Source organism: Phyllobates terribilis, unplaced genomic scaffold, assembly GCF_046119375.1.
Source record: "Phyllobates terribilis strain yellow unplaced genomic scaffold, ASM4611937v1 Scaffold_3__8_contigs__length_932513732, whole genome shotgun sequence".
Lineage (NCBI taxonomy): Eukaryota > Metazoa > Chordata > Amphibia > Anura > Dendrobatidae > Phyllobates > Phyllobates terribilis.
Genome location: NW_027362763.1, coordinates 842,578,631 through 842,596,310, shown reverse-complemented (window position 1 = coordinate 842,596,310; position 17,680 = coordinate 842,578,631). Strand labels below are relative to the sequence as shown.

Here is a 17,680-nt window from a genome sequence, read left to right as displayed (position 1 = left end):
TTCCCATCTGAAAACGCTGGCTGCAGAGGTCACAGTTCATTGGACAACCAAGGAGTACAGCCGAGAGAGACACAACTCCAATCCAGCAGAGGCAGGGGAACACTGTCAAAGTTCTGGGAGAGTTTTCTCAGCCCCTCCTATCGCACAGGCCCTGAGGCGTGGGGTACTCTCACAAGGAGTGCAAAGTTTGGGAAGATGCTGAGGGAGTACCTTGTCGACTGTACCAACGTCCTCCGTGATTCCTCTGTGCCTTATAATTATTGGGTATCCAAGCTGGACACGTGGAATGAACTGGCTCTCCATGCCTTGGAGGTCCTGGCCTGCCCTGCCGCCAGCGTTTTATCAGAGTGGGTTTTTAGTGCTGCCGGTGGAATTATATCTGATAAGTGCATCCGCCTGTCAACTGAAAATGTTGACAGGCTGACTCTTATAAAAATGAACAAGGGCTGGATTGGGCCAGACTTCTCAACACCACCGAATGATATCAGCATGAATTCAAATCCAGTGTCTTTTTTTGGGAGGTGTATTCCCATGCACCTTTTTACACCCACACATGGGTATACGTTTCCTGATTTTGACTATTTGCTCTTGTCCTACTCCTTCTCATCCTCATCCTCCACCACCACATCACCAGGGTGACCATGGTCCGTGATGCAACACCCACAGAATTTTTTTAAGGGTGTTTATAATGCCCGTAAAAAAAAAAATTATACAGTATGTTCATGTATACCCCCCAGGGGTAAATGTTTGTCAGCCCATACACTTAGTGCATGGGCATTACAAGTATAGCAGACCCGTTCCTTTCTAATGGGAGCATTTTTTATGAGGCCCTCCTCCACGTCTTATCCATGGTGCATTGGAGTGCCTCCCAATTTTTGGCAGCCCTTGCACTCACTGCATAGGCCAACACTATGGGAGACCCACTTCTTAATAATTTGAACATTTTTTCATGAGGCCCTCTACGTCTCTTCCAAGGGGCATTGGAGTACCTCCAAATTTTTGCCAATCCCTGCATTCACTGTGTAGGCAAACACAATGGGAGACCCACTTCCTAATAATGGGAACATTGTTTTCAGGTAGCCCTCTGACCTCCACGTCTCTTCCAAGGGGCATTGGAGTGCCTCCAAATTTTTGACAATTCTTGCATTCACTGCGTAGGCAAACATAATGGGAGACACACTTCCTAATAATGGGAACATTGTTTTCAGGAGGCCCTCTGATCTCCCCGTCTCTTTAAAGAGGCATTGGAGTGCCTCCAAATTTTTGGCAACCCTTGCATTCACTGCATAGGCAAACACAATGGGAGACCCACTTCCTAATAATGGGAACATTTTTTTCAGGAGGCCCTTCTCTGGGTCTCTTCCAAGTGGCATTGGAGTAGGTCCAAATTTTTGGCAGCCCTTGCATTCACTGCATAGGCAAACAGTATGGGAGACCCACTTCCTAATAATGAGAACATTGTTTTCAGGAGGCCCTCCTCTAAGTCTCTTCAAAGGGGTATTGGAGTGTGTCCAAATTTTCAAAGGGGTATTGGGGTGCCTCCAAATTTTGGCCAGCCCTGCTACTCACTGCATACGCAATAACAGTATAGGAGACCCACTCTTTAGTAATGGGAACAACAAAGCATAGCCGGCTGATGGCTCTCTAACAATAATGAGGGCCGACTCCTGGCCCTTTAAGAATAGTAAAGGCCGCCTGATGGCCCTATAAAAATAGGCTTTGTGACTTTCAGAGTTCCTCCTTCATAAATGAAACAGGATGTGTCTGATCATGTCTCACACACCACATGGCCAGATAAAGTTGAAAAATGTTAAAATGACATTTCCCGGTGAATGCATTTGTCACGGTTGAAAGCAATGCAAAAGTGCAAAAATGCATCAAAAATGCTACGTGTGAATATAGCCCAAGGTTTGGAGGAGTATTTTTGTTTTTGCCTATTTATTTTGCTTATATACAAGTCATTTCCCTGGAAAGGATGTTCCTTAACATATTTCCCAGGAAAATCCATTTTGGTTTAGTTTTTGTATGTTTTATTGTGAATCCGTAAAAGTGGCATAATACCTCTGACAACGTTGTTGACAGCAGTGACCTGGGAGTCAGAAATACTTCCAGCGGTCTTCCTCATGCTGTTCCCATGTCATTTGATCACTGTTCCGATCGATTTGGGCAATTTTTAGGCCCTCTGCAGACCGCCGGGGGGAGCCGCCTGAAAAATGCTCGAGTTTCTCATAGACTTACATTGGGCTCGTTGCTCGGGTCGAGCAACCGAGCATTCCAATTTGCTCGACCCGAGCATCGAGCACCCGATCATTTTAGTGCTCGCCCATTACTAATCTCTACCAAGATCAATTGAGCTCTGACTATATGTTCCTGAAGTCAATATATCTCCAATCTTGGGTATGATGAGCTACTTAAAATATACCTGGTTGCAATCAGAGATGAAGTGGTCATTGACCCGATACTAACACTTCATTCCAGAAGAATCTCTCAAAATTTTTTCAAGTGAAGATATTAATTATAAAATAAGAAAAAAACATATAAACAAGAGATATACAAAGGTAAGTAAATATCGTTGCAGGTACCTATTTGTGTACCATTTGTTATGTAACCCAGGTATGGACTCATGTAAAAAACGGACCATCGAATAAGATAAATTGACAGAAACCAAGGGAAAAAAACTTTGAATACACGTCCAATATAGATGAAGCAAATTTTATTTGTTCAAAATACTGACATGAACGACAAAGTGTAGTACGCGGACAAGGGAATACAAACAACTGCAAAAAGAGGGCGCCACAGCAGACCCATCCATGTGTAGTGAACAATCAAATGTTTGTTTAGCATTTCTGGCCTGTATAATGACCAGAAATGTACAATGTGCCTAAAAAAGAGAATAAGCCGCACAGTGCTGGTGTAAAAAGATGTTCACATTTTTGTTTCTGAGAGATGTACATAGATAAATGTGAACATGGTTCTAAGCAACCTGAAATAAGCTAAGAACACTCACAAAACTGAACAAGCTTATGGCTGTGTGCCCACGTAGCATTTTTCAAGCGTATATGCTGCGGAATTTCCGCAGCGTAAACGCTTGAAAAGCGCATGTATATCCGCACCCCATGGTCCCCAATGGGATTCCGCAAGTTCTATGCACATGCTGCGGATTTTTCCGCAGCGTTTATGCCGCGTTCAAAAATCCGCAGCATGTCATTTAATTTTGCGTTTCCGCAAGCGGAATTGCCTTTGTCCAATGCTTAAAAAACGCAAGGCAATTCCGCATGTGGAAAACGCGTGATAAACGCGCGAAAAATGCGCGATAAACGAGTGCGGAATTCCGCATGCGTTTTTCCGGGAGAGGACTTGCATTTATGCAGCAGAAATTTTCTGCTTCATAAATGCAACGTGGGCACATAGCCTATCAGTGGGGCACTAATAGTACATAGAAAACCAAGTCCCATGCAATGTCTGTTTAGCGTATCTGGCTTGTATAATAGCCAGAAATGTACAATGTGCCTAAAAAAGAGAATAAGCAGCTCAGTGCTGGTGTGAAAAAATGTTCACATTACTGTTTCTGAGAGATGTACATAGATAGATGTGAACATGGTTCTAAGCAACCTAGAATGAGCTAAAAACACTCACAAAACTGAACATGCTTGTCAGTGGGGCACTAATAGTACATAGAAAAACAAGTCCCATGCAATGTCTGGAACTAACATGATGCTGAGGAGGTAAGCATACTCACACGTGGATGATGGACTACTGCTCTGCGATGGCGCCCACCCCGACGTGCGTTTTGGCTGAAGCCTTCTTCTGGGGGTGGCGTCATTGCATTGTGTCCATGATTAGAAATGAGCGTGGCCCAATAGAAGAGCAGAGGTATGTCCCACAACAGCCAATGAGTTTTGAGAGGTGTGGCATGGCGCATGATTTGCCGCAGCGTCCGCAGGCCGCCACGGCGACCGCGTCACCTGACCAGGAGCGCCGTGAGCACGCAACCAGTCACATGACTGGTCACGCGGTCCGACGCCCCAGACCAAGCTGAGACACGGCCGGCGAGGCGCGCCCAGGGGAGGCGCAACCGTCATGCGCACCACCCATCAAACAAGCAGAGGCATAAAGCGACATTGCGCTTCCCTGGATGAGGATACATGATAAGTTGAAAGATTGTAATGTGCCCTATTCATTAAATGTATATACGCATATAACCACCCTACATCAGCATAATATATACATTAATCTTTGTTATTTAACAGTGCTAAATGCTCCATTTTGTACAGAAAACCGTGCTAGATGATCAATTTTGTACAGTACAGTATAGTTGTGCATGTTATGGGTTTGAGTATATTGAAGGTTTTAAAGAGTTCATACCTTCCTTGATCAGTCACGCTTGGCGAATGGATGTTCGCCATGTGGCAGATGCGTGGCATGCCCAAATGTGATACAAGCCACTAATTTCACGGACTCTAAAGGAATTAAAACCTTCAATATACTCAAACCCATAACATGCACAACTAAAGCCGTAATATATTACGCTACCTGTCCCTGTTCAAAAATATACATTGGACTCACCTCAAGACAACTTAAAGTAAGAGTACGTGAACACGTCTTAGGTATTGAGGCAGCTCGAGATGAATCAGACATCACGGTCCTCAAAACCATCCCCAAGCATTTCAAGATACACCACAATTGCAATGCTTCTGGATTTTTAGTAAGAGGTATTAATAAAATTACTGTAAATATAAGAGGAGCAAAGATCAACCAACAACTAGCACAACATGAAACCCGGAGGATATGGACACTTAAAACTGTCCAACCCCTTGGTTCAAATGAAAATATCAGCTATGCCCCTTTTCTCTAACCATCTTTTGTGTCCCCACCATTTTAGTGCACTAATCCATGGGTCCCGCCGGACCGCATGGATTGGATTTTAGGCTTGTGTGTCTTTATTTTAATCTTTTATTTTTCTACCTTGATGATTCCCATAACTGTCCTTATATCAAACAGCGAGTCCAACTTCGGACATAAGATTCGTGGATTGTGACATCTGAGAAAACTACAACCACAAAAAATTCCGGATATTTTACTTATTTTTGGCTCCAGAGCACTCCCTGGTTTTTGTATTGATTTCTTTTTCATTTTGTTCCCCCTCCCCTTTTCTTTTCTCTTGTTTTTTTCCAAATTCCCTGTTATTGTTTTATTTTGAGATTATATGTGCGTATTTGTTTCTTTGATATACTGTACAAAATTGAGCATCTAGCACTGTTTTCTGTACAAAATGGAGCATTTAGCACTGTTAAATAACAAAGATTAATGTATATATTATGCTGATGTAGGGTGGTTATATGTGTATATACATTTAGTGAATAGGGCACATTACAATCTTTCAACTTATCATGTATCCTCATCCAGGGAAGCGCAATGTCGCTTTATGCCATTATACAGGCCAGATATGCTAAACAAATATTTGATTGTTCACCACACATGGATAGGTCTGCTGTGGCGCCCTCTTTTTGCATGTTGTTTTTATTCCCTTGTCGCGTACTACACTTTGTCGTTCATGTGTCACGGGTGTGTTGCCACGAAGATCGTCACGAGTACACAGCCTGACTTCTCGCAGCTGACTTGTTGGTGCTTTGTGTTTTTTCGGCAGTGAAGGAGTTAATTCTCTCTCTCTCTGGGCTAGCTGAGGTCCAGCCTCGCCCAGCTGCAATCAATGCTTCTTTAGTGAGACTCCTTCATATTCCTGCAGGTCTGTTTGGGAGGTGTCGGTGAAAGCTTTTCATTCAGACTTACAGAGCGGATCGTGGTGTTTGGAGTTGCTGAGATAAGTGTATTTGGAAGTGTATTTTCCCTTTCCTTGCTTTATCATTTATCTCCTTTCCCGTTGGTGTTCCCTCTGTTGTAGTTGTGTAGAAGTTGTATGCAAGGTGGTTTTGGTTTTTCCCTTGTACTGTCTCGTTCGTCTAAATACTGTGTGTGGGCATATTATTTCTGGTTCCCAATTGTTGTGATCGGGGTCCTTCTCAGGACTAGATTACTGAGGTGCAGGGATCCTCAGGAGGTAGGGGTTACGCTGGCGGCCTGGACCTCTGTACCTTTAACAGTACCTCCAGGTTGAGGGATTAGTCAGGGCCCCAGCTTAGGGTCAGCTTAGGCCCCCTACCTCCAGTATTCTGTGACAGTGTGACATTTTCACCGACCAGCTTAGTTTTTCTCCAGCTACCATGGATCCAGTAGCCGGTCTAGCTCGGCAGTTGCAGAGTTTGTCCATGGGGCTGGCGGACGTTAGGTCCAAGGTTTTGCATCCTCTGGAGCAAGCCGGACCAGAACCTAAAGTAGCTCTCCCTGACAGGTTCACTGGGGGGCGGGACAAGTTTTTTGTTTTCCGGGAGGCATGCAAATTGTACTTTCGGCTGCGGCCTCGGTTATCGGGCAGCGAAGAACAAAGGGTGGGAATTGTCATCTCGCTCCTACAAGGGGACCCACAATCTTGGGCGTTCTCTCTTCCCCCAAGCTCCCCGGTTCTCCAGTCAGTGGATAGGTTTTTCGCGGCTCTGGGACTCGTATATGATGACCCAGATCGGATCTCCCTTGCTGAGTCTAAGTTACGTAGGATTCAGCAGGGAGATCGTCCGGCGGAGGAATTCTGTTCGGAGTTCCGTAGGTGGGCCACGGACACCCAGTGGAATGACCCGGCTCTTAGGAGCCAGTTTTGTCATGGTTTATCCGACAAATTACAGGATGTGTTGGCACAGTATGACTCTCCCGCGTCACTGGAAGCCGCTATGGCCCTTGCCATTCGCGTTGACAGACGGCTTCGGGAGAGGTGCGGGATAACTCTACCCTCTGTAATGTCTCCACCTCCTACAAGGTCCCCTCATATGGTGGTTCCCCTGGTCAGTCCGGAGGAGCCTATGCAATTAGGAGGGACATCATTTCGGGGAAGGGGACCGGTGGAGCGCCATAAGACAGGAAGGTGTTTCCTCTGCGGGAAAAAGGGACATTTTATTGGGGGGTGTCCATCCCGTCCCTTGCAGAGTAAAGAGTCGTCGAAAAAACTGTTGATCCCAGGTTGTGTGGTGGACGGCAATCTGGGAGTAGGTATTTCGTCCCTAGGTTCGTCTCAGTTTCTCGTACCGGCGGAGGTGGTGGTGGGTGCGAGAACTGAGAGGATATCTGTTCTTCTGGATAGTGGGGCCGGGGCTAATCTGGTTGATGCTCGGTTTGCCCGGGTTCAAGGTATGCGATTGAGGGAGTTGGCTAAACCCATCCCCATATTCTCGATCGATGCCAGGCCTCTCGGTCAGGGAAGTTTTTTGCAAGCTGTGCATGGCGTAAAACTTCAAGTGGGGGCAATACATAAAGAACTGTTGTCTTGCTACGTGTTGGAGGGTCTTCCCACTCCTATAGTGTTGGGCCTTCCTTGGTTAGCTAAGCATAACCCGGTTATTAATTGGCAAACCAGAGAGATAAGCCAATGGAGTAAATTCTGTAATAAAAACTGCATGAACACGGTCATCGGTGCGGTTACTCCTTGGGTCTTACCTCCATTTCTGGCGGACTTTGAGGATGTATTCTCGGAGAATGGGTGTCAGGAACTACCTCCTCATCGCGAGTATGACTGTTCTGTAAAACTGCTCCCTGAGGCCAAGTTACCTAAAGCTAGGTTGTATAACCTTTCTGGTCCTGAGAGGCAGGCCATGAAGGATTATATTTCTGAAAGTCTGGCTAAGGGGCATAATAGACCTTCATCTTCACCGGTGGCCGCGGGGTTCTTCTTTGTTAAGAAGAAAGATGGAGGCCTACGCCCTTGCCTGGATTTCCGTGAACTTAATCGGATTACGGTCCGAGATCCGTATCCGCTCCCACTTATTCCCGATCTCTTTAATCAGATCGTGGGCGCCAAATGGTTCTCTAAGTTGGATCTCAGGGGGGCGTACAATCTGATTAGGATGAAGGAGGGGGATGAGTGGAAGACGGCTTTTAACACTCCGGAGGGGCATTATGAGAACCTTGTCATGCCATTCGGTCTGACTAATGCCCCGGCGGTGTTTCAACACTTTGTTAATGATATTTTTCGCCACCTGGTGGGACAGTTTGTTGTCATATATCTGGATGATATCTTAATTTACTCGCCGGATCTGGTGTCTCATCAGGAGCACGTTAGACAGGTGTTACAGATCTTGCGGGATAATAAACTGTATGCCAAGTGGGAAAAGTGTGTGTTCGCCGTACAGGAACTCCAGTTTTTAGGCTTCCTGGTTTCAGCGTCCGGTTTTCGTATGGACCCTGGGAAAGTGCGGGCAGTTCTTGAGTGGGATCGGCCGGAGAATCTTAAGGCACTACAACGTTTCCTGGGGTTTGCTAACTATTACCGGAAGTTCATTCGTAATTTCTCGTCCATGGTTAAGCCTCTCACAGACATGACTAAAAAGGGGACGGATTTTTCTAGGTGGTCTGACAAGGCTTGTCAAGCATTCTCCTCCTTGAAAAAATGTTTTGCCTCGGCACCCATACTCATTCAACCTGATGCGTCTCAGCCATTCTTTGTAGAGGTAGACGCTTCCGAGGTAGGGGTGGGAGCAGTATTGTCACAGGGTTCGTCCCCTGGTAAGTGGCATCCGTGCGCCTTTTTCTCTAAAAAATTGTCGTCCGCTGAGAGGAATTACGATGTCGGCAATAGGGAACTCTTGGCCATTAAGTTAGCTTTTGAGGAGTGGCGCCATTTTTTGGAGGGGGCAGTTCATCCGGTCACCGTCATCACCGATCACAAGAACCTGCTATATCTGGAGTCCGCTAAACGTCTGAATCCCAGACAAGCTAGGTGGTCATTGTTTTTTACCAGGTTTAATTTCGTCGTTACTTATCGTCCTGGGTCTAAAAATGTAAAGGCGGATGCCTTATCTCGTAGTTTCCCTGGGGCCGGGAATACGGACGACCCGATTCCTATTCTTCAGGAGGGGGTGGTGGTTTCGGCAGTATGCTCTGAGCTGGAGGAGGAGATATTGGAGGCTCAGGGGGACGCCCCTGTTGGACCTCCGGGGAGACTGTTCGTTCCAGATCAGTTGCGACAAAAGGTGATCGAGGCACACCATAACTCAGTTTTTGCAGGACACCCGGGGAGTAAAGCAACTGTGGATCTCCTCTCGCGTCGGTTTTGGTGGCCTAACTTACATAAAGAGGTGGTAACTTTTGTCGCGTCCTGTGGGGTTTGTGCGCGCTCTAAGACCTCACATACCCGTCCGTCTGGGGCCCTTTTACCTTTGAAGATCCCGGAGCGTCCTTGGACTCATCTGTCTATGGACTTTATTACGGACCTCCCTCCGTCTTCGGGTAAAACGGTCATACTCGTTGTAGTGGACAGGTTCAGCAAGATGGCACATTTTATCGCTCTTCCGGCTCTCCCTAATGCTAAAACTCTTGCGCAGGTGTTCATTGGGGAGATTGTGAGGCTTCACGGGGTACCCTCCGAGGTGGTGTCTGATCGGGGGTCTCAGTTTGTGTCCAAGTTCTGGAAGGCGTTTTGTGCACGGCGGGGGATGCATTTGTCATTCTCGTCGGCTTTTCATCCTCAGACCAATGGTCAGACGGAACGTATGAACCAGAGCTTGGAGACATATCTTCGGTGTTTTGTGTCAGAGAACCAGGAGGACTGGGCTTCTTTCCTACCTCTGGCAGAGTTTGCTCTCAATAATAGGCGGAGCGAGTCCACTGGTAAGTCCCCGTTTTTTGGGGCATATGGTTTTCACCCCCAGTTTTGTACTTTCAGTAGGGGGGGCTCTTCGGGGGTTCCGGAGGAGGAACGATTTTCCTCATCTCTCGCTTCAGTATGGAGAGGGGTGCTGAAGAATCTGAATACTATGGGGAACCGATACAAACGTATGGCTGATAGGAGGAGAGTGTCTGGTCCGGACCTAAGTGTGAACGATCAGGTATGGTTGTCTACCAGGAATATTAAACTTAAGGTTCCCTCCTGGAAACTGGGTCCCAGGTTCATCGGGCCGTACAGAATCAGTTCTGTTATTAATCCGGTGGCATTCCGTCTTGACCTCCCCCCTACGTTTAAAATTCACAACGTGTTTCACAGATCATTGCTTAAGAGGTATGTGGCGCCGGTGGTACCGTCACCTTTACCTCCCCCTCCTGTGGTTGTCAATGGTAACTTGGAGTTCCAGGTATCGAGGGTCATTGATTCACGCTTTAATCGCCGGTCCCTTCAGTACTTGGTTCATTGGAAGGGGTATGGTCCTGAGGAGAGGATGTGGGTTCCTGCGTCGGATATTAACGCAGACTGATTAGTTCGGGCCTTCCACACGACTCACCCGAATAAACCTGGCGCTGAGGGTCCGGAGGCCCCTCGTAGAAGGGGGGGTACTGTCACGGGTGTGTTGCCACGAAGACCGTCACGAGTACACAGCCTGACTTCTCGCAGCTGACTTGTTGGTGCTTTGTGTTTTTTCGGCAGTGAAGGAGTTAATTCTCTCTCTCTCTGGGCTAGCTGAGGTCCAGCCTTGCCCAGCTGCAATCAATGCTTCTTTAGTGAGACTCCTTCATATTCCTGCAGGTCTGTTTGGGAGGTGTCGGTGAAAGCTTTTCATTCAGACTTACAGAGCGGATCGTGGTGTTTGGAGTTGCTGAGATAAGTGTATTTGGAAGTGTATTTTCCCTTTCCTTGCTTTATCATTTATCTCCTTTCCCGTTGGTGTTCCCTCTGTTGTAGTTGTGTAGAAGTTGTATGCAAGGTGGTTTTGGTTTTTCCCTTGTACTGTCTCGTTCGTCTAAATACTGTGTGTGGGCATATTATTTCTGGTTCCCAATTGTTGTGATCGGGGTCCTTCTCAGGACTAGATTACTGAGGTGCAGGGATCCTCAGGAGGTAGGGGTTACGCTGGCGGCCTGGACCTCTGTACCTTTAACAGTACCTCCAGGTTGAGGGATTAGTCAGGGCCCCAGCTTAGGGTCAGCTTAGGCCCCCTACCTCCAGTATTCTGTGACAGTGTGACATCATGTCAGTATTTTGAACAAATCAAATTTGCTTCATCTATATTGGACCTGTATTCGAAGTTTTTTTCCCTTGGTTTCTGTCTAATTATAAAATAAGTACATTCACTGCATACTTTTTTGTTTTTTGAGGCTGTATCTAACATGTTTTTTTGTTTGTTTTGCAGGTAAAGCAATGTTCATTTACAGTTTTCAGAAGCCTACCACCTGAAACATTCAGTCTCACTAATTTTTCCTGTAACCCTTAAATACGCAATACAGTGACACCGGCTCCTCTTTCTTAATACTCCGCAGAAAAACAAAATATTACACTATACTTTGAGTTTATGTTACTGAGGTTATTGCAAATGACTTTGTCTACTGCTATTTAAAATGGGTCACTGCTATAGAAATATACGAATAAACATGGAAAAAAAAGTCTACTACTGAATTAGCTTATTTACTGAGGTATTACCATTCACTTCAGCACCTTTTCAATGAACAGAAATCCAAAATTAAATCTTAAGCAGTATTTGATTTCCTCTCTTGTCCATTGTCGTTAATGCTTATGTGAAGGTTATACATAGATGTATTTTATGCAGAAGAAAAAAAACCAACATGGATATAGTATATAATGTTTTGTTAAACTATTAAAGATAAAAGTCTGGGAAGCAAGAACATTCAGAAAATGGACATTGTTGTAAGATACAAAATGAAATCAAAGATCAATCTTTAACATTATCTAATAACTATGATATTATTACCTACTCCGTCCTTCTTTTTCGATTTGAGGTTATGTATCAAATGTTTGGCTTTTTTTTTTTGTTGAGGGGTTTCACTGTACGCTTGTAATCTCTAAAAGTCTACCACTAGCAGAATCTCGCTTCACTTTCCCAAAATATATGATTCTATGATATCTGCTCCTCTGGCGTCATCTTTTTATAATGTTCTACTGAATAACTAAATCTCGCACTTTTTGGGTTTATGCTACTGAGGGTTTGGGGAATTTACTACATTTCTATTCTCATGGAGTGTTTTTCTTTGTTACTAGATTGTGTGGTTTGGACTAAATAAAATATGTAACTAGAAATAAGAGGGATATTTCTCAGTAGATGAATAGACATTACCAAATAATGTGACGTGTTTGCCTCAGTCTTCCTGTGTTATAGGATTTTTTGTTTCATTGACCTATTAAGATTAACACACCAACGCATTTGTAATATAACAGAAATCTAAAATTCAATATTTTATTCTGTCTTTTATTCTACTTACAATCTTTCATCTTTTGACTATTGTCAGTATTGTACATGCTCATATGGAGGCTGTAAATGGTAATATTTTACATTATAAATAAGAAATTACAAGAATAAAGTAAAGACTGACTAGTAAAACTGTTCCCTCCAGGATTGATTTAGAAGACCCTTAGATGAAAATGTCAAGCTAGAAAATTCCAATAGCGGACATTGTTAAAGGTAGAAACGCTTATCAAAGATCAATATCCAACCATATCCAATAATTACACAATTTCTACTTTTTTACCTCCTTTGTTTGACATTCATTAGTTCAAGTGTAAATAACTTTCCAGATTGTCTACACTACAACACATCTACAGATGAAGGAACCACAAAGCGAGTTTTTTGCAAATTAATCACTTAAAGGGGTTTTCTCAAGCTGTCTCTTGAGCAGCACAGAGCTATGTAGTCTCCACAATTCCTGGTTGCTTGGGAGTGGGTGCCCCTCAAGTTACCATTTTTATCAGGAGCTCTGTCCGACTAAAGCACATTAACAGTCTGTCAGTGATTGTTTTCAGTCTACGCTAATATTTCTATATTTACGTATACAAATAACAGGGCCTGAGAACAAGTATATGGCTCAGGAAAGTGAGAGCCATGATAGGGAGATCTACTCTGGAAGATGTCAATGGTTAGGGCCTGAAGATTGGGATTCTACAAGATTGATAACAGCTTAGAAGCTGAAATGGAGGAGCAGGGAGGTGAGCTGTATAGAAAGCAATAGGCTGGAGAGAGCTGTCTGGGATGCTAAGAGTTAACTCCTCTTCAGGGATGTAACTTCTGAGCACTTGAGCAGGCTCTGGTGGCTAAGCTCCATGGAAACAAGCTATACACTATGTAAGATAAAAGCTCTCACTGCAGGAGAATGACAGCAGATAGAAAAATGTAATTGCAAATTAGCTTATTTTGAATGCTGTCTGATTAAAGCAATTTAATAACAAGAAAATTTCTCTTTAAGTCCCAGTTGAATAATGGACCAATTGTTGTGAGTTGAGTATTCAATTTTTCTTCTTTGGGAAAATGCAGTGGAAAGAAAATCATTCACTATTGTGTCACTTCTTCAGTCATAATTGGGAAACCCAAATACAGAAGTTTGAATATGAAGACTTTACTTTTGATCTAGAATGTGGCTTAGATTAAAGAGCCATATATGTAGAGCATGAAGGTAAACCTTGCTAGTTCTGTCTGTCTGAAATGATGTATGCTTGTGTAGCATTAAACCTCTTTATTACCAATGTTACAGTCAATGACCAGACAGCAGTCATAGAAGAATAATGAAGCAGAATTTTTCCCATCGTCAATGCACATCTCCTAGCTATCCATTACAGATGGTGATTATTAATCATTCTTGATATAGTATGACCAAATAATTATACATTCATATCTGTGGCTACACATTACCATAAGAATTTAGTTTGCATCCATTGTTTACTTGTATTACTAACAATTGTAAAATATAAAAATCTGTAAGATTTATAGGAAAATATTTGAATCAGCCTATAATACACAAGGCCTAATGTGGACCTAAACCCTAAAAATTGTTATATATGGACTAAATAATAAGATTCATTCACCGTCTGCCTGTGATATGTATGTCCGCAGCACATGCATAGATTATCACTATATGGCCATGCATGTGTAAACTAATCATGAGATCTCAGGTTAGGGACCAAATATTAATGTGGTTTATATTAGGGACTTGCAGCAGTTTTTCCTTCATCAAATAAAGGTCATAGGTTAGGGAAGCCGTCAGCAGAAAATAACACTTAAAACCAAGCATAGGGTCTGTGTACCAGATGGGGCCAAACAGTTCAGTTCACCTTCTCACATAGTTGTTTTACATTAATCTCCACCCTCCTCTTCCTTGATTGACAGATCTGGCTTTACAGGAACCAAAGCAGGGCTTAGGCAAATGGGTGGAAAAGTGCACGGAACTGTTCAGCCACACCAAAGGTGCACTTATCATTTTCACAATCTATGGGCTACCATGATTTATCACATAAATTCTCAAGCTGTGCTACTGCATCACGCTTCATCTTCGGAGGCCACTAGCATTGTCTTGTGTGGTCCCTTGTAAATGTTTATGTATATAATATATAGCTATCCTAAAACAGTATTAAAACTTGGCAGTATGTTTAAATATTGCCTGAGTACTTTATGGTACCAATCTCCTGGCTTTATTGCATAGTATATCATGCCAAATTCCACTGAGCTATGGAAGCTGAAGTAGTCAATAAAATGATATTTTTGTAGACCCAGTTTGCATGAAAGTCTTACTCTAAGGCCACGCCCCCCCATCAGTATTTGGTCAGTATTCGGTCAGTATTTTTTCTCAGGAGTGGGAGCCAAAACCAGGAGGGGAACAATCAGAGAAAAGGTATAATAGAAACAAGTCTCCAATTCTGCATTTATCACCCACTCCTGGTTTTGGCTCCCACTCCTGAGAATAAATACTGACCGAATACTGATAGTGGGGTCGTGGCCATAGAGCGCTAAACAGCCTGGGACAAAGCATGGCATCAGTCCTAGCTGTTACAGTGGGGCCATGGCCTAAACAATAAAAAAAGGCCTTGGTGTTCGGATATAAGGTCCTGTGCCCACATTACCCTAAACCCATGGCATACAGTGTGCAATTCCAACTATAACAACATCTGCAAGGCAGCATAGTTGACACATTTTTACAGAAATTGCAGCCCACTCGCTCATATCAGTTAGAAAAGCACTACTACCAATTCCCCAGGAAAATTCTTTAAAGAGGTTGTCCACTACTTTAACATTGATGACCTAGCCTTAGGATAGGTCATCAATGTCTGATTGATGGAGCAATCAATAGGGGGCAGATGTGCAGTACCCAGGAGTGGCCACTATGAATTTATGGAGCAGCTTTGTAACTGAGTACTTCTCGCCGCCATCGGGAAGAGCTAATCGGTAGGATGCCGGGTATCGCACCCCCACCGATCAGACATTGGTAACCTACCCAAACATAGCTCGTCAATTTTAAAGTAGTGGACAACCTCTTTATCTATGGATGTGGAATGGAATTTAAACCATTAAGTATTTTGATATTTATTGGAAAAAAAAAACTTGAGACTATTATTTATTATTTTTTTCTCAATGGGACTTGATCCACTTTAAGCAGCGAGTGTGTTACTGGCACTAATTATCTATAAAATATGTCCCTCCAAAGATTTAATTTTGCCACTAGTGAGTTTCTGCGCCAGCTGATCAACAGTCAGGTCATCTTGACAGTGAAGTTCCCACTGTTTATTGACTCCTAAAAAAAAAAGAAGGAAAAGATTTGACATTACTATGCAAAAATTCCTTTTTGTTTAATATAAATATGCGGATGGTGGTAGAGTAACTAAAGTATTAAATTAGGTTTTGTTAATTTGCAGTGTGTCCTGCATAAGCACTACGTCATCTTGTGTGTCCTGCACAGTGCCATCAACAATATCTCCAGCACAGTTGTACGTAGCACTAGTGAGTTTAGGCAGCATTGCCATGACAGTTCTTCAAACCCATAAATCCGCAATGGCAGCAGTGCTGACTAATCTGACTAGCACTTGGAACAACTGTGCTGGAGGAGTTACTGGTGATGGCACAGTGCAGGAAACACATGATATGTACAGTGTTAGACTGGGCTGCCAAAGGCCCAAAAGTAATATTGACCCTGGGGGTCATCTGTTCAGCCACATGCAAATATTGGATTATCCTAAATTCACAAATTTAACTTTGATTCAATAAAATTATAAAGTAGATAGTTTGAATGCTGGCTTGGTCTGTATATAGCAAATCAAGAGTATTGTGCCAACTACTCTTTATATAGTGGGGCGGAGGACCCAATCCTGCAGAGGGGCCCACCAGGGAAATCACTAGTTCCCCTTTGGGCCAGTCCAAGTCTACTTATGTAGGAGACACAGTACGATCCTCCTGAGCAATGAGAAGAAGCTTCCTGTATTTAATACCTTGCAGGGGAACGAGCACACTCTTAGGGGCCTCCCCATTCACTGCCAGACTTTGTACTCCCAGTGCATAGTAACGAAGCGTAAAAAAGCCAGACAAATAAACTAAAAAATAAGCAATGGTTTGGAGGCCACTTAGATGAAAGTTTTTTATAGGACCAAAGCCAAATCACTTATAAAGTGATTTGCAAAGTTAAATAACTTTCAATACTGGATAGAATTAGCAAAAAAATGTTTAGTTATTATTTAAGTGAATGTAATATAAAAAAAAGTAAGACTTGAAGTAGAACTGATAAACGGTGTTATGCCTAGTGCAGTACCTGAGAATTACATAGGAATCCACAGTCGATTCATTAAAACTGGCGTTGTACATTCAATCTTAATGATGGGCATGTGGGAGTAAGATGCGCCTAATCATAAAGCAAATCCAGCATCCGGATCCTCTAAAACAGGTATTTATTGAAACCACAGAAACAAATACTAGTGAAATTGGCAAACGCGTTTCAAAGTTTTTAGTCATTGCAATGACTAAAAGACAGAAACTCGTTCGCCAATTTTGTTAGTGTTGGATTTCGTGGCTTTTTTATATCCTCAATAAATGTTTGTTTGAAAGAATCTGGATACTGGGTTTACTTACTTTACCTACTCCTTCTGGGACTTGCAGTACTATGAGATCTGCGTGTATGTCTGATTACTACTTAATGTGCTGAATTTTTCCTATTTACTAATTACTAAATTAATTAAGCGCATCTTACAACTGATGTGCACCTCCACCAGAAATGTAAATGCTAAAAGTCACAACATTTTGTGAATCTTCATATTGTGCATGAAGCGACATTTTGCAACATTTGAAAGTGTTTTACACCAGAAAACTTGCGAAAACACCTTCAAGAATCAGGCACTCTTCTTTTCTATTATTTGAAATCCTGTGACTTGCGGAATCATATGCACCACCCATTCATTTTAAGACATTCATCCATCTGCGAGTAGTATAATTTTTATATTTTAGTATAGTGCATTTTCTTTTCATACAGAACTTTTAACCCAATGACAATGGGCATACCTGAAAATGCTTGCTTTAAGTACGGTTTTGAGCTTGCAAACAATAGCTTCTCTTTGATAGGTGCATCCTCTGGAGCCCTATGTAAAAAAAAAAAAATTAATATAATAACATGTTTATCATTTGTTATCTAAAGCAAAAAAATCAGAAAAGATGTAAGACATTGTGAGCCTAGATCAATGTTTTCAACATCTGTCCTAAAGGAACCCAAACTGGCCATGATGTTTTCAAGATTTTGTGTAGAGCTGGGGACTAGTGATGAGCGAGCATGCTCGTTTAACCCTTTAAATGAGCATGCTTGGGTACTCGCCGAGTAGTTTCGGCGTGCTCGGCTTCTCTGTTTGATCTGCCGTGGCTGCATGTGTCGCAGTTGTTAGACAGCTGTGACA

At 43.2% G+C, this 17,680-nt stretch overlaps 2 protein-coding genes across 7 annotated transcripts in view; one reads left to right on the top strand and one right to left on the bottom strand.

Moving 5' to 3' along the window:
- Positions 1 to 11,893, top strand: part of LOC141257666 (cystatin-like) — a 67,006-nt gene extending 55,113 nt beyond the window's left edge. For 4 of the 6 annotated variants that reach the window (XM_073672498.1, XM_073672496.1, XM_073672497.1 and 1 more), the window contains exon 4: positions 5,747 to 5,917. In XM_073672498.1, the coding sequence (XP_073528599.1) occupies positions 5,747 to 5,902 (156 nt within the window). In that variant the 3' untranslated portion in view covers positions 5,903 to 5,917. Of the gene's footprint in view, positions 1 to 5,647; positions 5,667 to 5,746; positions 5,918 to 11,165 lie in introns of those variants that run through there. The other 2 variants (XM_073672500.1, XM_073672501.1) reach the window with 2 other exon arrangements.
- Positions 11,171 to 17,680, bottom strand: part of DSTN (destrin, actin depolymerizing factor) — a 96,652-nt gene continuing 90,142 nt past the window's right edge. The window contains exons 3-4 of the mRNA XM_073672502.1: positions 17,295 to 17,371; positions 11,171 to 15,543 (exon numbers count right to left, since the gene is read on the bottom strand). Coding sequence (XP_073528603.1) covers positions 15,434 to 15,543; positions 17,295 to 17,371 — 187 coding nt within the window. The 3' untranslated portion in view covers positions 11,171 to 15,433. The remainder of the gene's footprint in view (positions 15,544 to 17,294; positions 17,372 to 17,680) is intronic.